The sequence below is a fragment of the Chiloscyllium plagiosum genome, unplaced genomic scaffold (assembly GCF_037043375.1).
Source record: "Chiloscyllium plagiosum isolate Xiang-an unplaced genomic scaffold, Cpla_swu_hap1 HiC_scaffold_30, whole genome shotgun sequence".
NCBI classification, from domain to species: Eukaryota; Metazoa; Chordata; class Chondrichthyes; order Orectolobiformes; family Hemiscylliidae; genus Chiloscyllium; species Chiloscyllium plagiosum.
Genome location: NW_028270168.1, coordinates 2,177,744 through 2,197,421, shown reverse-complemented (window position 1 = coordinate 2,197,421; position 19,678 = coordinate 2,177,744). Strand labels below are relative to the sequence as shown.

The 19,678-nt window shown below is 49.1% G+C and overlaps 1 protein-coding gene across 3 annotated transcripts in view; it reads right to left on the bottom strand.

The window, feature by feature from the left end:
• LOC148142123 (uncharacterized) overlaps nt 1-19,678 on the bottom strand; it is a 224,929-nt gene that overhangs the window by 179,456 nt on the left and 25,795 nt on the right. For all 3 annotated transcript variants that reach the window (XR_015752196.1, XM_087976991.1, XM_087976992.1), the window contains exon 3: nt 15,674-15,916. Coding sequence is in view for 2 of the 3 variants with exons in the window: in XM_087976991.1 (XP_087833117.1) it covers nt 15,674-15,916 (243 nt within the window). In the remaining variant the exon portion in view is untranslated. The remainder of the gene's footprint in view (nt 1-15,673; nt 15,917-19,678) is intronic.

The following is a 19,678-nucleotide window of genomic DNA, read 5'->3' as shown; positions in this document are numbered from 1 at the left end:
AATCCTGCAAAGTGCTCAGTCTACCTCAGATTATCCTCGATGGATAAGGTGCCTCACAGAGAGATGTTCTCCACTCACAGGGTTCAGCAGGCAGGCCAAAAGCACATCCTTCCCATCACACCGATAAGGAACGTGGTATTTCTGTTTCAGTGCTGAGGTGATGCCTGCTTATATCAGCGGATAATAATATCAAACAGCACATCCCTTTGGCTGTTCCCAATGGGCTGAGTGTAGACTGTCCTCAACCAAGCCATGTTTGCAAAACACAGATTCTATTGGCCGATGTTAGGTGGGATTCTGCAATTCGATAAAACTTAGTAAACCTTCCTGATTGAGGGAGTAATTAGACTAACAATCAATTTCCGATGATCAGTGGCTCACCCATTCACATTGTACTATTTCAACCAAAGAAAAGCTTTTGATCCTAGGTGGTGGGCCCTGGCGATGTATTTTTTCCGCCAGGTGCGTAGCCTCAACTACGACACGCAGCTCCTGTTCGTCGACCGTGACGGTTTGGAGGTCGCCCTCAAGACGCTGCCTGTCTTTTACCAGGACCTGATCACTGTCTGGAACATGGTCGAATCGCGTCGCGCCTACCCTCCGGCTGGAGTAGCGGCTGTCGTCAGGGAGCCGTTGCTCAGGAATCCGCACCTCCGTACTCGCGGGTTTGAGTGGCTGTCGGAGGGGAGGGCCGCGGCGGCGAGGGTGACCAGGGTCGGGGACGTGCTGGGTGCCGGGGGCCTGGGCTGGACGCTGCCGCAGGACATAGCGAGCAGGGCAGAGGTAGACGTCCAGTACGTGGCCACCGCCATCCGACGCCTTAAAACGGCGGTGCTCGGACCCGACGTAGTGCACCAGGTGGAGGACGCTCAGGTGTGCGGTGGGATCCCGTCCGCGCTCACCCCAGCCCGGACGGAATTTCACATTGGCCCCAAGGTCCCGTACTTCCCGCGGGAGCCCGTGCCCCACAACCTGAGCCGCCTCCGAAATTTTAATTTTGGTTCGTTCAGGGAAATAAAAAGAAGAGCCCTGTACAGACTGCTGCTGCACACCATCCACCTCTTCTCCCTCATCCACCGTCCGGACACGCCTTGGCGTGCCCATTTGCCACCGGGCGGTGGGGATCCCCAGTGGAGGGCTCTCTACGCGGGAGTCCTCCCCCTTTCTCTCGGGGATCTGGGGTGGAGGGTGCTGCACGCAGCAGTCCCCTGCAACCGCAGATTGCGGTGGTTCACGGACTCCCAGCCCAACTGCTTGTTCTGTAGCGTTGTGGAGTCCATGGACCACGTGTATTTGGGTGTGGGGCGTTTGCACTCCCTTTTTGATTTCCTGAAAAACCTTCTCCTCTGCTTTTGGCTGCACTTCAGTCCCACGCTCCTGATCTTCAGGCACCTGGTACAGAGGAAGGAGGGCAGGTCTGAAGACCTCCTCGTGGGTCTGCTCCTGGGCCTGGCCAAACTGGCCATCAACAGGTCCAGGCAGCGGGCCGTGGAGGGGGTCGTTAGGGCCGACTGCCTGCCCCTCTTCCGCGGTTACGTTAGAGCCCGGGTGTCCTTGGAGAAGGAGCACGTGGTGTCGACCAACACCCTGGAGTTGTTCAGGGAGAGGTGGGCGCCGCAGGGAGTGGATGTGCATCATTTCTCCCTCCAACTCTATTTTGATTTAGTCCCTACCCTCCCCTTCACTGTTTTGATCACACAGCACTGTCCCTTGATGTGAAGGGTAGTGTTTGTCACTGGCCACCCGGGTGTTTTCCTATCTTCCTGGTGGTGGAATTTGAATAAAGATTTGTGCACCTTGTGTCTTTCACTGTGTCTCACACCTGCACACACACACCATGGGTGCTGGGGATAAAATAAGCACTACCACAGTTAGGTGGTAGTGTGGGGGTTAAAATAAAAAAAAACAAAAATATAACCATGGAAAAAAAAAGAAATAAAATTAAAAAAAAGAAAAGCTTTTGATCCTAGGTGGCGCCCCCTGGCGACGGATTTTTTCCGCCAGGTGCGTAGCCTCAACTACGACACGCAGCTCCTGTTCGTCGACCGTGACGGTTTGGAGGTCGCCCTCAAGACGCTGCCTGTCTTTTACCAGGACCTGATCACTGTCTGGAACATGGTCGAATCGCGTCGCGCCTACCCTCCGGCTGGAGTAGCGGCTGTCGTCAGGGAGCCGTTGCTCAGGAATCCGCACCTCCGTACTCGCGGGTTCGAGTGGCTGTCGGAGGGGAGGGCCGCGGCGGCGAGGGTGACCAGGGTCGGGACGTGCTGGGTGCCGGGGGCCTGGGCTGGACGCTGCCGCAGGACATGGCAGGCAGGGCAGCGGTAGACATCCGGTACGTGGCCACTGCCATCCGACGCCTTAAAACGGCGGTGCTCGGACCCGACGTAGTACACCAGTTGGAGGACGCTCAGGTGTGCGGTGGGATCCCGTCCGCGCTCACCCCAGCCCGGCCGGAATTTCACATTGGCCCCAAGGTCCCGTACTTCCCGCGGGAGCCTGTGCCCCACAACCTGAGCCGCCTCCGAAATTTTAATTTTGTCCCTTTTAAGGATGTAAAAAGGCGGGCCCTGTATCGACTGCTGCTGCACACCGTCCACCTCTTCTCCCTCATCCACCGTCCGGACACGCCTTGGCGTGCCCATTTGCCACCGGGCGGTGGGGATCCCCAGTGGAGGGCTCTCTACGCGGGAGTCCTCCCCCTTTCTCTCGGGGATCTGGGGTGGAGGGTGCTGCACGCAGCAGTCCCCTGCAACCGCAGGTTGCGGTGGTTCACGGACTCCCAGCCCAACTGCTTGTTCTGTGGCGCTGTGGAGTCCGTGGACCACGTGTATATTGGGTGTGGGGTGTTTGCACTCCCTTTTCGATTTTCTTAAAAACCTTCTCCTCTGCTTTTGGCTGCACTTCAGTCCCACGCTCCTGATCTTTGGGCACCCAGTGCGGAGGAAGGAGGGCAGGTCTGAAGACCTCCTCGTGGGTCTGCTCCTGGGCCTGGCCAAACTGGCTATCAACAGGTCCAGGCAGCGGGCTGTGGAGGGGGTCGTTAGGGCCGACTGCCTGCCCCTCTTCCGCGGTTACGTTAGGGCCGGGGTGTCCTTGGAGAAGGAGCACGTGGTGTCGACCAACACCCTGGAGTTGTTCAGGGAGAGGTGGGCGCCTCAGGGAGTGGATGTGCATCATTTCTCCCTCCAACTCTATTTTGATTTAGTCCCTACCCTCCCCTTCACTGTTTTGATCACACAGCACTGCCCTTTGATGTGAAGGGCAGTGTTTGTCACTGGCCACCCGGGTGTTTTCCTATCTTCCTGGTGGTGGGAATTGAATAAAGATTTGTGCACCTTGTGTCTCTCACTGTGTCTCACACCTGCACACACACACCATGGGTACTGGGGAAAAATAAGCACTACCGTGGTTAGGCGGTAGTGTGGGGGTATATAAAAAAAAATTGTTGTTTGAGATTCCGTATTTTTGTAAATCTGTCCTCTTGAGTGCGAGATGTGAAGCTCTGTACCACCAAGCAACTATTTATTGACAGAGTCTAGTTTCAAGCCTGTCTCTGTGCCTGTTCAATATACTGTCTTATCCCTCCTCGAGTCTGATGCCCAACTCCTCCGGGGTGCTTTGTTACATTATAAATACTCTTTAAACGTAACTTTGTCATACATTTCAGCATCTGTCGCTCGTTGAGACACATAGCTGTGTGTCTTTGCAGTGCAGGCTGATTGCTTGCAACAGTTCCCCAAATGTCACCGGTTTAGTGTTGGAGTGCAGAGTACTGTGGGGAAACAGCTGGTTTCCAGATTGAGTGCCATGTTCCTGAGAAAGTTACACATTAATCACACACAGCCCTCGCAGTATTCCAACAACTGTGCCTTTAAATTCCAGCAAAGAATCTGATACTGGAGGAAATATAAAATAATACTGAGTATTTTCCAAGGAATGTTGCTGATTGTGTGTCTGACATGGGTTCAGTGGGACTGTGCAGATCATGTGACAGTATATTCTGATCCAATGCTATGTTTTGACGAACAGAGGTTCCATTGTCTTTCCCACATTCCCGTGGGATTGTGACCCCCCCTCCCCCACCCCTCTCCCCATTATGGATCTGCTGGTGGAAGCAGGAAACAGCTGTGCCATGACCAGCTGCTCCTGTTCCTCACCCTCACAGTCACTTGGCCCCATTACCCCACAGAAACTAGGCATCCTGTTTTAGTTTGTCTTCACTTGGTTCTCCATGGTGCCACTTTAATCATTCTCTTTTCACACCTGGAATAATATGCGAGAGATTGGACAAATGTGCATTTGTGGTTTTGTCAAAGGTTATGTTCTCTTTCTGAAGTAATCTGGCTCTAGCAATGTTGCCATTGCAGTACAAGAGTTGAAGCAAAGTCAATTCATATGATCAAGGAGCAAGAGGAGGCCACTCGGCCCTTCGAGCCTGCTCTCTCATTCTATAAGATCATGGCTGATCTGGTTTTAACCTCAACTCTACATTGCTATATATCTCAAGAACCTTACATCCCCTTTGGCATCAAGAATCTATCTACCTCTGCCATATAAATATTGAAAGATTCTGAATCCACTGCATTTCGTGGCAAGGAATGATCTTTGGTGATTACTGAAGAGAGAATCATCTGGTGGCTTTCAAAAAGCTGAGCTTTAGTTCTCAAAATTGGTGCCGAAACATCTTGGAGAAAGGGAAATTGTGACTTGCCTGAACATACTGTCAGGTGGAGACTGAAGTATTGTCAACGGTGAGATAGAGGACAGGAATATACCAGTGTCCAGATTTCAGTTCATGCTTGTGCTGATAATGGGAGGAATGATAATGTGACACGATTGTCCTTGGTTTGGACAGAAATGAGAGTAGGGTTTGGCTGTCTGGTCAGGAGTGCTGTAACTGTGACTGAACTGAGTCCACTGCCCAGTGGATCCAACAATCTCCCAGGAATTCGGCACAGGCCGGATTTCTCTGCATGGCCTTTATAGCGCACTCTTTGCCTGTCCAACCACATGGTCACATACACTGGTCCAGTGTTATTCAACAACAAAGATCAAGACTTCAAACCCTTCTTGTTATGTGCAGGGCCAGTCTGGAGTTTAATATTTCAAGGGACTGGTTAAAAATAGCAACTAGCCCAGAACTCATCACAAAAGCTCAATCTGTGTACTTAAATAAGAAACCCACATACTGGGAGCAGTAAGAGTGCTGTTGAAAATGTGCAAACTCCAGACAAGTCCAACCATAACCATGTAGCCAAGGCTTGGGCACACCCTCTCCACCTCCACTGGTCATTTCATGGATTCCTTACACCAGAGCACATTCCTTCCCCGTCACATACACGTCCGTCAGAAAGAACAAAAGGTCAATATAACACAGCAACAGACCCTTCTGCCCTCAAAGACTGGGCCAATACATGATACCTTGCTAAACTAAAAATCTTTGCCTCAATGCAGTCCATATCCCTCCATCCTCTGTTTATTCCTGTACTTGGTAAGATGTGTGTTAATCGTTGTTATTATATCCACTTCCACCACCTCCTCTGGCAGCGCATTCCAGACACTTCCGTCTGTGTAAAAAAACCTGCCTTTCACATCCCTTTTAAACTAACTCCCTTTTATCTTAAACCTAAGTTTTCCAGTAATTGATATTTCCAACCTGGGGAAAAGACTCCAACTATCCTGTTCTACCAATGTGTCATAACCTTGTTGGAGAAAGTGAGGGCTGCACATGCTGGAGTGTTAGAGTCAATACATATAGCTCTGGAAAAGCACAGCCGGTCAGGCAGCGTCTGAGGAGCAGGAGAATTGACATTTTGGGCATAAGCCCTTCATTAGGAATGGCTTATGCCCAGAAAAGTCACTGTCACTGTCAGGTTGATGTCCTTGTGTGAATTCAGGGCCTGTGCATTAATACAGCAGCCTTTCATAATGGAACACTTCACTTACCATCAATGTATAGGATAGTGAAGAAGGCGTTTGGTATGCTTTCCTTTATTGGTCAGAGTATTGAGTACAGGAGTTTTGTAGGTGAATGTGAGAGACATATTGTGGCCAACACAACCCTCAAATACAATTTGAACTGAAACACTTTCCAAAAATGGATCAATAGATAAATGGTGCATTTTGGCATGAATATTTCTTTATGAATGAATCCCTTCCAGCATCAAGCACTCTCCAATTTCCAAAGATTATAACTGCTGTCTTTAAGACTTGCTCTATCATTTTCAATGTTTAACCAAAATAGTAATCAGTTAATTAGAACCAATATTTCACAGATTCTCTGACAGTAAAACTCCCAGGCATTGTTCCTGTTCATGGAGTTGTACCTCATGCGAGTCATAGAGTTATGGAGATGTACAGCACGGAAACTAATCCTTTAGCCCAACCCGTCCATGCCGGCCAGATATTCCAACTCAATCCAGTTCCACCTGCCAGCACCCGGCCCATATCCCTCCAAACCCTTCCTATTCATATATCCATCCAGATGCCTTTTAAATGTTGTAATTGTACCAGCCTCCACCACTTCCTCTGGCAGCTCATTCCATACACGTACCACCCTCTGCGTGAAAAAGTTGCCCCTTAGGTCTCTTTTATATCTTTCCCCTCTCACCCTAAACCTATGCCCTCTAGTTCTGGACTCCCCGAACCCTGGGAAAAGACTTGCCTATTTACCCTATCCATGCCCCTCATAATTTTGTAAACCTCTATAAGGTCACCCCTCGGCTTCCGACACTCCAGGGAAAACAGCCCCAGCTTGTTCAGCCTCTCCCTATAGCTCAAATCCTCTAACCCTGGCAACATCCTTGTAAATCTTTTCTGAACCATTTCAAGTTTCACAACATCCTTCCGATAGGAGGGAGACCAGAACTGCACACAATATTCCAACAGTGGTCTAACCAATGTCCTGTAAAGTCGCAATATGACCTCCCAACTCAATACTCTGACCAATAAAAGAAAGCATACCAAACGCCTTCTTCACTATCCTATCCACCTGCGACTCTATTTTCAAGGAGCTACGAACCTGCTCTCCAAGGTCTCTTTGTTCAGCAACACTCCCTAGGACCTTACCATTAAGTGTATAAGTCCTGCTCAGATTTGCTTTTCCAAAATGCAGCACCTCGCATTTATCTGAATTAAACTCCATCTGCCACTTCTCAGCCCATTGGCCCATCTGGTCCAGATCCTGTTGTAATCTGAGGTAACCCTCTTCGCTGTCCACTCCACCTGCAATTTTGGTGTCATCTGCAAACGTACTTCCTTTTATGCTCACATCCAAATCAGAGAATTGTATCTCAAGCTTTCATGAGAAAGGAGGAGGCCACTGGATAAATTGAAAAGTAATATTCATGCTCTGTATCTGGCCTTACTGTAAAACAATGGAATTTACTTATTAGGATCTTTCACATTTCCAGACTAGCGTCCATGTGGAATGTTTGGAATTATACAATAGTGTTTTGGGAGACTGGAAGCCTTCGGAATCTCACTGAGGTCCTGCTTTAATATCAACAAAGGGTCCAGATAGGTTCTGATGCCTGAGCCAGCATCGACTGTTCCTTTTCCCAGCTGCTGAATCATCAATCCATTTGTTTTCAGCAGAAGAAGAGGTTTAAGGTTTAGCATTGCTAAAGGATGGACAACATGACCTTACTAACTGTACACACAATGGAAACCTAATGAGATCCACATCCCCTGATGGAATAAAAAGGAAGCAGGAGCATGATGAGGCCATTTGGCCCATTGAGCCCGTTCTGCTATTGGGTAAGATCATGGCTGACCTCATTCCACACTCAACTCCACTTTCCTGTCCACCCTTTACAACGATTGACTCTCTCATTATTCAAGAATCAATTCATCTCAGCCTTAAAAATCTTCAATAAACCTACCTCAGGGGAAGAGGATTCTACAGACTGACTCTCAGGAAGAAAACAATAGTCTTCTCAATTCCATCTTAAATCAGAAGCCTCTCCTGATTAATTACTGCCCCCTAATTCTAGTCTCCCCCACAAGGGGAAACATCCTTTCAGTACCCACCCTGTTAAGCTCCCCCAGGATCAATTAGATTGATTGATTGGTTATTGATTCTTATTGGTAAATACTTGTGTTTCAGTAAGTTTGTCTCTCATCCTTCTAAACCCAATGGATATAAGACCAGCCAAGCTAACTTTTCCTCATGATGACTTCCACATCTCAGGAATCAGCAAATCAACCTTCTCTGAGCAACGTCTATTGTAATCAGGTCCTTTCTTTGCTAAAACAATAAAACACTGTACACAGTGCTCTCGCTATGGTCTTTCCTGTAAAACCACAGCAAAGCTTCACCACTTCATATTCCATTCACCTTTTTTTTTGTGTTTCAAGTACCAGGACTTATTGTTTGTAGTCTCTAAAGTCTGGTATCCAGTAAGACCTATTGAACACCCAAATTCCTCTATCCCAGGTATTGTGCAATCTCACATCATTTATGTACTATTCTACCTTCCTAGTCCTGCTACCAAAGTGGACAAGTTCACATTTTCCTACGTTACTGTCCATCTGCAAAACTTCTGTCCACTTACTTGACCTATCAATATCCCTTTGTAGGAGACTTACGTCCTCTTCAACTTGTATTTGTGTAGCACCTTTAATGGAACTAACCATTCCATAACTTCACAGGTGAAAATGTGTTGCTGGAAAAGCGCAGCAGGTCAGGCAGCATCCAAGGAACAGGAGAATCGGCGTTTCAGGTATAAGTCCTTCTTCAGGAATGAGGAAAGTGTGTCCAGCAGGCTACGATAAAAGGTAGGGAGGAGGGACTTGGGGGAGGGGCGTTGGAATTGCGATAGGTGGAGGGAGGTCAAGGTGAGGGTGATAGGCCGGAGTGGGGTGGGGGCAGAGAGGTCAGGAAGAAGATTGCAGGTTAGGAAGGCGGTGCTGAGTTCGAGGGATTTGACTGAGACAAGGTGGGGGGAGGGGAAATGAGGAAACTGGAGAAATCTGAGTTCATCCCTTGTGGTTGGAGGGTTCCCAGGCAGAAGATGAAGCGCTCTTCCTCCAACCGTCGTGTTGCCATGATCTGGCGATGAAGGAGCCCAAGGACCTGCATGTCCTTGGTGGAGTGGGAGGGGGAGTTAAAGTGTTGGGCTACGGGGCGGTTGGGTTGGTTGGTCCTGGTGTCCCAGAGGTGTTCTCTGAAACGTTCCACAAGTAGGCGGCCTGTCTCCCCAATATAGAGGAGGCCACATCGGGTGCAGCAGATGCAATAGATGATGTGTGTGGAGGTGCAGGTGAATTTGTGGCGGATATGGAAGTGTCCCTTGGGGCCTTGGAGGGAAGTAATGTGGGAGGTGCGGGAGCAAGTTTTGCATTTCTTGAGGTTGCATCACAGGAGCATTCATCAGACAAAAAATGATATAAATTCAAAGAATCGAAGATTGATGGGGGTTTAGGACAGGCTACCTGGACATTGGACATTAATTAGGGAGGTTCTAGATCAGAGTGGTGCTGGAAAAGCAGAGCAGCTCAGGCAGCATTTGAGGAGCAGGAAAATCGACATTTCAGGCAAAAGCCCTTCATCAGGAATAGAGGATTCGCTCTAATCCTGATGAAGGGTTTTTGTCCAAAATGTTGATTGTCCTGCTCATTGGATGCTGCCTGAACTGCTGTGCTTTTCCAGCACCACTTTGATCTAGAATCTGGTTTCCAGCATCTGCAGTCATTGTTTTTACCTTGGAATTAGGGAACATGCAGTGGGATTAGGGAACATACATTGGAATTAGGGAACATGCAGTGGGATTATGGTATGTACATTTGTCAATGTTGTGCAGTGGGATTAGGGAACGTACAGTAGGATTAGGAAATTCGAGTGGGATTAGGGAATGTACAGTTGCCAATGTCTGGCAGTGGGATTAGGGAACATACAATGTAATTAGGGAATGTGCAGTTGGCAATGTTAAACAGTGGGATTAGGAAATGTACAGTTGCAAATGTTAGGGAGTGGGAATAGTGAACGTACATTGGGATTATGGAATGTACAGTGGGATTAGGGAACGTATATCTGTCAGTGTTGGGCAGTGGGATTAGGGAATCTACAGTTGCCAACATCAGGCAGTGGGATTAGGGAAGGTACAGTGGCCCATGTCAGGCAGTGGGATTCAGGGTTTTATAGTGGGATTAGGTAACGTACAGTGGGATCAGGGAATGTACATTAGGCAGCGTACAGTGGGTTTATGGATTGTATAGTGGGATTAGGGAACATATAGCTGCCAATGTTGGACAGTGGGATTAGGGAATTTACAGTAGGATTAGGGAACGTGTATTAAGATTAGGGAAAGTACATTTGCCAATGTCGGCCTGTGGGATTAGGGAATTTACAGTGGGTTGAGGGAATCTATTGTTGCCAATGTTGAGCAGTGATATTAGGGAATGCACAGTGGGACTAGGGAATGTACAGTTGCAAATGTTGGGAAGTGGGATTAGGGAACCTACAGTGGGATTATGGAATGTACAGTGGAATTGGAGAATTTGCAGTTTGCAATGTTGAGCAGTGGGATTAGGGAATATATAGTGGGATTGGCAACTGCATGTTACCTAAAGTCGGGCAGTGGGATTGTTTGGTCTAGCTCTCAGCTTCCACCCTAGCTCCCTGAAATCCTGCCTTACATCCCTATCCCTCTTTCTACTCATGTCATTGGTACCTACATGGACCACGACTTGAGGCTGGTCACCCTCTCCCTTCAGGACCCCAAAGATACAATCCGAGACATCACAGACCCTGGCACCTGAGAGGCAACACACCAACCCATTCCCTCACCCCACTGTTCAATATCAGCTGAACACGTGGCTGCAAGGATGGTGCAGGAGGAAGCTTGCAGCATGGATAGGTACCCGGGACTTCGATGTTGGGGCCACTTCGGAGACATGGATGGAGCAGGGTGAGGAATGGATGTTGCAGGTTCCAGGGTTTAGATCTTTCATTAAGAACAGGCAAGGTGGTAAAAGAGGGGGAGGTGTGGCCTTGTTAGTCAAGGATAGTATAATGGTGGCTGAGAGAACTTTTGATGAGGACTTGTCTACTGAGGTAGTGTGGGCTGAGGTTAGAAACAGGAGAGGAGAGGTCACACTGCTTGGAATTTTTTATAGGCCTCCGCAGAGTTCCAGGGATGTGAAAGAGAGGATTAGCAAAATTATTCTGGGTAGGTGTGAAAGGAATAGGGTGGTATTATGGGGGACTTTAACTTCCCCAACATTGACTGGAAATGCTATAACTCTAGTACACCAGATAGATCAGTTTTTGTCCAATGTGTACGGGAGGGTTTCCAGACACAGTGTGTTGAAGGGCCGACAAGAGGGGAGGCCACACTGGATCTGGTGCTGGGTAATGAACCAGGCCAGGTGTTTGATTTAGTTGTAGGTGAGCACTTTGGGGAGTGACCATATTCAGTTACGTTTAGTTTAGCGATGGAAAGGGATAGGTACAGGCCACAGGTCAAGAGTTATCGATGGGGCAAGGGCAATTATAATGTGATTAGGCAAGAATTAAGATGCATAGAATGGGGTAGCAAAATGCAGGGGATGCAGACAATGGAAATGTGAAGCTGGTTTAAGGAGCAGATATTGCGTGTCCTTGATAGATATGTCCCTGTCAGGCAGAAGGAAGTGATAAGGTCAGGGAACTGTGGTTTACCAAAGAAATTGCATCTCTTGTTAAGTGGAAGAGCGAGGCTTATGTGACATAAGGCAAGATAGTTCAGATGAAGCGATGGAGAGTTACAGATCAGCAAGAAAGGATTTAAAGAGAGAGTTATGAAGAGCAAGGAGGGGACACGAGCAGTCTTTAGCAAATAGAATAAAGGAGAATCCTAAAGCTTTCTATAAGTATGTGAGGAATAAAAGGATGATCAGGGTAAGAATAGAACCAATCAAAGACAGAAGTGGGAAGTTGAGTGTGGACCCCGTGGAGATCAAAGAGGTGCTAAATGAACATTTCTCATCGGTTTTCACTCAGGAAAAGGAGAGTATTGTAGAGGAGAAGAATGAGGTACGAGATATTAGACTAGAAAGGATCGAGGTTAGTTACGAACAGGTGTTATCAATTCTAGAAGGAGTGAAAGCAGACAAGTCCCCTGGGCCGGATGGGATTTATCCGAGGATTCTCTGGGAAGCTAGGGAGGAGATAGCAGAGCCTTTGGATTTGATATTTGAGTCATCATTGTCTACAGGTTTGGTACCAGCAGACTGGAGGATTGCAAGTGTAGTGTCCTTGTTCAAGAAGGGCAGCAGAGATGACCCAGGTAATTATAGGCCAGTGAGCCTTACTTCTGTTGTAGGAAAGGTTTTGGAAAAGATTATAGGAGATAGGATTTCCAATCATCTAGCAAGCAACACTTTGATTGGAGATAGCCAACATGGTTTCATCAAGGGCAGGTCATGTCTCACAAATCTCATTGAGTTTTTTGAGAAGTTGACTAAGCATGTAGATGAGGGTAGGGCAGTTGATGTGGTATACATGGACTTCAGTGAAGCCTTTGATAAGGTACGACATGGTAGGCTGTTGGAGAAAATGCAGAGGCATGGAATTGAGGGTGATTTAGCAGATTGGATTAGAAACTGGCTTTCTGAAAGAAGGCAGCAAGTAGTGGTTGATGGGAAATATTCACCCTGGAGTCCGGGGTGTGCCACAAGGGTCTGTTTTGGGACCATTGCTGTTTGTCATTTTTATAAATGACTTAGACGCAGGCATGGGGGGATGGATTAGCAAGTTTGAAGACGACACTAAAGTCGGTGGAGTGGTGGACAGTGTGGAAGAATGTTACAGGTTGCAGAGGGACTTGGATAAACTGCAGAATTGGGCTGAGAGGTGGCAGATGGAGTTCAATGCAGCTAAATGTGAGGTCATTGACTTCGGGAAGAATAACAGGAAGGCAGAGTACTGGGTCAATGGAAAGATTCTTGGTAGTGTGGATGTGCAGTGGGATCTTGGAGAACATGTACATAGATCTCTGAAAGTTGCCACCCAGGTGGATAGTGTTATTATGAAGGCATACGGTGTGTTAGGTTTCATTGGTAGAGGGATTGAATTCCAGAGCCACAATATCATGCTGCAACTATACAAAATGCTGGTGTGGCCACACTTGGAATATTGTGTACAGTTCTGGTCCCCATATTCCAGGAAGGATATGGAAGCGTTGGAAAAGGTGCAGAGAAAATTTACCAAGATGTTGCCTGGTCTGGAGGGAAGGTCTTATGAGGAAAGGCTGAGAGACCTGGGTCTGTTCTCATTGGAAAGAAGAAGGCTAAGAGAGGATTTGATAGAGACCTACAAGATGATCAGAGGAATAGACAGGGTAGACAGTGAAAGTCTTTTTCCTAGGATGATGATGTTGACTTGTACGAGGGAACATAGCTACAAATTGAGGGATGATAGATTTAAGACAGATGTCAGAGAGTGGTAAGGGCATGGAATGCCAATGTAGTTAACTCAGCCACATTAGGGAGATTTAAATATTTCTTGGATAAGCACATGGATGATGATGGGATAGTGTAGGATGATGGTCTTAGATTAGTTCACAGGTCAGCACAACATCGAGGGCCGAAGGGCCTGTTCTGTGCTGTGTTGTTCTATGTTTTATGTACTGTTGCCAATGTTGGGCAGTGGGATTAGGGAACGTATAGTGGGATTAGTGAGCATACCGTGGGATTAGGGAACGTGCAGATTCTAGAATAGGAGGAATGCCGAGTCAGAATTAAACCTGATCCAGAATTACACAGCACATTTTAAAGACAGCTTCAGAAGGTCCATGAGTAAAGCATGTCAAAGCTGTTACTAGGACCTGATGAGTAACTAGTCAGAGAAAAGCAAGTGATTCTCTATAACCCTCAGAGGGCTGGCCCTGGTGTAGCTGGCCCTGGTGGGGACGATGGCAATGTGTTGAGCATTTGTCTGAAGCTGCGGTTTATTAACAGACTTCTTTTCTAACTTCATTTGGTTTGGATTAGAATTATTTCCCTTTATGATGAATTTTCCCTGATGCCAGCACTTCCAGGAATTGCAGTTTCAGGATCCGATTTCAATTATTTTGTACTTTCTGAGAGGCTTTTGTTGGTTTGTCTAACGACTTGGGAATACATTTATTTTCATGAATTCAGGTGTCCTCCAAGCACCTGGAACTCCATTCCATCAAATGTTATGATGCTGTAACAGGGGAGAGAGAGCACGGGGCACTAATGAGACCTGTCCCCTCAGCATGCGGCCGAGGGGGAATGGGGAACTGGGTTATTTAACCCCGTTGCTGCTCCTGGTTTCTCTCCAGACTCTGAGCTGGGAAACAGTGAATATATCGCATTGGGTGAAGACAGCACTGGGAGGCTGGGGGTTATTCCTGGGAACCCTTACTTCAGCAACAAGTCAGTTCCTTTTCAGAAAGGACAGTGTGACATTGCACAGGTTGGACAATCCAACGGTCCAACAATTGGCCCATGGTGATCCAGTCAGGGCAGATATGAGGAAGAGCTCCTTTCTGAGACGGTAGGACCATTTCTGTTTCTGTATGAAGGCAGGCTGGCACTGAGTGCAGTGAGCAGTGTAACCACTGACTAAGGCTAGGGGGAAGGTCACACCAGCATCATGTTATCACCCACCGACACTGTCATTTGAATAGTTGTTAGAGATCTTGAAGAAGTGTATACTGATGGAGTTTTTCAGTGAGTACAGGGACAGACTCCGAAGCCTGGGGTTTGTACAGAAATGTGTCTGGGTGATACTCTATCAAATAGCAGGAATTTCAGGTTCAGTCATTTCTCAAGAGCAACAAGAGATGAAATTTAAAGAAGCATTCAAGGTTTACAATTTCCCCAAAATGTGAAGGAGAGTTAGCGCCAGATGTCATTCCAATTTCATAGGTAGCTTCATAGTTTTCTCCTGTTTTTAAGTGCTTGCCTCTTGATCTGTTCCTGTCATGGGTCACCACTGACAAGGAATTCAGTGACAGAACTTCTGAACGTCACAGTCACTCCTCCACCCAACTCCCTTAATCGGCCACTCTGATCAAAGGCTCGTGCCACAGGAGCTAATGACTGAAATAAAAACTAAAAACATTGGAGAAATTCAGCAGATCTGTGGAGGGAGAAACAGTGATCTCCTTTAAAGAAGAATCATTTCAGACTCAAAATGTCTCCCTCTGTTTCTCTCTCCACCGAGGCTGCCAATCCAACTGAATTTCTCCAGCATTTTCTCGACATGTTAGTGAGACCCTGGCCTCCCCCACGTAATTGAGTTCAGGCCAGGGTTTTACCCACCAATAGCTTTATGCTTTTACAGTGAAACTCCTGTCACTGGATAATAATTGGTCTGGTCCTCATGGCTCTCCACTATAGACACATCGAAATCACATTGAACAAGTAGTTCTCGGTTTCCTATTTTTAACTAGCCTGGAATGGATTTAGAGATAAATTTATAGGCTGCAAAACTAAATCAGCTCAGGAGATTTTATATTCACAAGCCACTAACCTCTGGAATATGAAATAGGAATAAACACACAAAAAATTAGATCCAAACAAATTGGTTAAATGAAGGTTGCATGTTCTCAGTTTAAACGTGTGCTTTATTAGGGAACCAGTGTACACACTACACATACACAGCCTTCATTAGTGTATTTGCCTCAGGTTTGCTGAGTGGTTTTGTCACTGTACTCACATCAGTTTGTGTTTATAATAGCAGTATCCTGGTTTGATGGTGGAGTCTACATCAGAGATACCGGTGTTTCCTGGAAGAACCAGCAGATGCCTCCTGGAGTTCCGTGACACAGCCCCAATCCGATAGGCTCGTTGTGGATTGGACCAGTAATCCTGTAACCCAAAGCGACTTCTTCGGAAAGTATCCAGAATAATCCCTCCCAGATTAACCCTCCATGTTTTTCTCAGCATGGGGTATTGAGTTCTGCAATAAAACAATGGGATTATTATCAATGAGCACCGATTCATTAATCCCAATCAAAGACTGGGGGTTCTCCTGAAAAAAAAATCGGCCTTGTCAACTTTTAGAAAATGCCATCATTTTATTGGAAACATTGTACAGGATTTGGGAAGGTGGTGGGTGTAATGCCAATGTCACTGGACAAGCTATTCAGGCCAAATGGGATACGTAGGAGCAGCATCAGGAATTTATCACCTGATTAAAGTAATTGTTTCCTATATTGAGGACAGGTTTGGCCTCAGAGGTTTATTATCAGGATAATTAGATAATCATTAGGATGGTAAGCATTACAGGCCAGGAAGAATGGGTCACCTACCCTCCCCTTCACTGTTTTGATCACACAGCACTGCCCTTTGATGTGAAGGGCAGTGTTTGTCACTGGCCACCCGGGTGTTTTCCTATCTTCCTGGTGGTGGAAATTGAATAAAAAATTCGTGCACTTTGTGTCTTTCACTGTGTTTCACACGTATACACACACCATAGGTGCCGGGGATAAAATAAGCATTACCGCACGTAGGTGGTAGTGTGGGGGTGAAAAGAAAAAAAAGAAAAAAAAAAGAAAAAATAAATAAACAGGAGTAAGAAAGAAAAACAGGTGTGCTTGCCCTTTCAAAAAAAAAGAATGGGTCACCTTCCTGTCTCTCGACCAGGAGAAGGCGTTCGACAGGGTCGATCACGAGTACCTGCTCGGGACTCTGCGGGCATTCAGGTTCGGGACGCAGTTCGTCGCCCGAATCCGACTTTTGTACACCGCCGCAGAGTGTCTGGTTAAAGTTAATGGGTCCCTGACGGCGCCCCTTCGCTTTGGGAGAGGAGTGCGTCAAGGCTGTCCCCTGTCCGGCCAGCTGTATTCCCTGTGCGTGGAGCCTTTCCTGCGCCTCTTGCGGAGGAGGTTGTCGGGGCTGGTTCTGCGCGGCGCGGGCACGGGGGTGGTCCTCTCGGCCTACGCCGACGACGTGCTCCTCACTTTCACCGACCCGGCTGACCTGGGGAGGATGCGCGAGTGCCAGGCCGTGTACTCGGCGGCGTCTTCCGCCAGGATCAACTGGGCCAAATGTTCCGGACTACTGGTCGGCCCGTGGCGGGTGGACTCTCTGCCGGAGGAGTTACGGGGGTTCAGCTGGAGTACCACCCATCTCCTCTACCTGGGGGTCTACCTCGGCCCGGCCGAGGAATCCTGGCCGGCCAACTGGCAGGAGCTGGAGGCCAAAGTCTCGGCTCGCCTAGGCCGCTGGACAGGACTGCTCCGAGTGCTATCTTACAGGAGTCGAGTGCTGGTCATAAACCAGCTGGTGGCCGCCATGCTGTGGTACCGGCTGGTCACTTTGGTCCCTCCTCCTGGCTTTGTCGCTGACATCCAGAGAACGTTGGTCGATTTCTTCTGGGACAAAAAGATGCACTGGGTCGCCGCGCAGGTTCTGAGTCTCCCTATTGAGGAGGGCGGTCAGTCGCTGGTGTGCGTCCGCACCCAGGTCGCGACCTTCCGCCTTCAGACCTTGCGGCGATACCTTTACGTCGAGCCTCCTCCTAGGTGGTGCGCCCTGGCGACGTATTTTTTCCGCCAGGTGCGTAACCTCAACTACGACACGCAGCTCCTGTTCGTCGACCGTGACGGTTTGGAGGTCGCCCTCAAGACGCTGCCTGTCTTTTACCAGGACCTGATCACTGTCTGGAACACGGTCGAATCGCGTCGCGCCTACCCTCCGGCTGGAGTAGCGGCTGTCGTCAGGGAGCCGTTGCTCAGGAATCCGCACCTCCGTACTCGCGGGTTCGAGTGGCTGTCGGAGGGGAGGGCCGCGGCGGCGAGGGTGACCAGGGTCGGGGACGTGCTGGGTGCCGGGGGCCTGGGCTGGACGCTGCCGCAGGACATAGCAGGCAGGGCAGCGGTAGACGTCCAGTACGTGGCCACCGCCATCCGACGCCTTAAAACGGCGGTGCTCGGACCCGACGTAGTGCACCAGTTGGAGGACGCTCAGGTGTGCGGTGGGATCCCGTCCGCGCTCACCCCAGCCCGGACGGAATTTCACATTGGCCCCAAGGTCCCGTACTTCCCGCGGGAGCCTGTGCCCCACAACCTGAGCCGCCTCCGGAATTTTAATTTTGTTTTGTTTCGGGAGGTGAAAAGGAGAGCCCTGTACCGACTGCTGCTGCACACCATCCACCTCTTCTCCCTCATCCACCGTCCGGACACGCCTTGGCGTGCCCATTTGCCACCGGGCGGTGGGGATCCCCAGTGGAGGGCTCTCTACGCGGGAGTCCTCCCCCTTTCTCTCAGGGATCTGGGGTGGAGGGTGCTGCACGCAGCAGTCCCCTGCAACCGCAGATTGCGGTGGTTCACGGACTCCCAGCCCAACTGCTTGTTCTGTGGCGCTGTGGAGTCCGTGGACCATGTATATATTGGGTGTGGGCGTTTGCACTCCCTTTTTGATTTCCTTAAAAACCTTCTCCTCTGTTTTTGGCTGCACTTCAGTCCCACGCTCCTGATCTTTGGGCACCCGGTACGGAGGAAGGAGGGCAGGTCTGAAGACCTCCTCGTGGGTCTGCTCCTGGGCCTGGCCAAGCTGGCCATCAACAGGTCCAGGCAGCGGGCTGTGGAGGGGGTCGTTAGGGCCGACTGCCTGCCCCTCTTCCGCGGTTACGTTAGAGCCCGGGTGTCCTTGGAGAAGGAGCACGCGGTGTCCACCAACACCCTGGAGTTGTTCAGGGAGAGGTGGGCGCCGCAGGGAGTGGAGTGCATCATTTCTCCCTCCAACTCTATTTTGATTTAGTCCCTACCCACCCCTTCACTGTTTTGATCACACAGCACTGCCCTTTGATGTGAAGGGCAGTGTTTGTCACTGGCCACCCGGGTGTTTTCCTATCTTCCTGGTGGTGGAAATTGAATAAAAAATTCGTGCACTTTGTGTCTTTCACTGTGTTTCACACGTATACACACACCATAGGTGCCGGGGATAAAATAAGCATTACCGCACGTAGGTGGTAGTGTGGGGGTGAAAAGAAAAAAAAGAAAAAAAAAAGAAAAAATAAATAAACAGGAGTAAGAAAGAAAAACAGGTGTGCTTGCCCTTTCAAAAAAAAAGAATGGGTCACCTTCCTGTCTCTCGACCAGGAGAAGGCGTTCGACAGGGTCGATCACGAGTACCTGCTCGGGACTCTGCGGGCATTCAGGTTCGGGACGCAGTTCGTCGCCCGAATCCGACTTTTGTACGCTGCCGCAGTGTGTGTGATTAAAGTTAACGGGTCCCTGACGGCGCCCCTTCGCTTCGGGAGAGGAGTGCGTCAAGGCTGTCCCCTGTCCGGCCAGCTGTATTCCCTGTGCGTGGAGCCTTTCCTGCGCCTCTTGTGGAGGAGGTTGTCGGGGCTGGTTCTGCGCGGCGCGGGCACGGGTGTGGTCCGCTCGACCTACGCCGACGACGTGCTCCTCACTTTCACCGACCCGGCTGACCTGGGGATGATGCGCGAGTGCCAGGCCGTGTACTCGGCGGCGTCTTCCGCCAGGATCAACTGGGCCAAATGTTCCGGACTACTGGTTGGCCCGTGGCGGGTGGACTCTCTGCCGGAGGAGTTACGGGGGTTCAGCTGGAGTACCACCATCTCCTCTACCTGGGGGTCTACCTCGGCCCGGCTGAGGAATCCTGGCCGGCCAACTGGCAGGAGCTGGAGGCCAAAGTCTCGGCTCGCCTAGGCCGCAGGACAGGACTGCTCCGAGTGCTATCTTACAGGAGT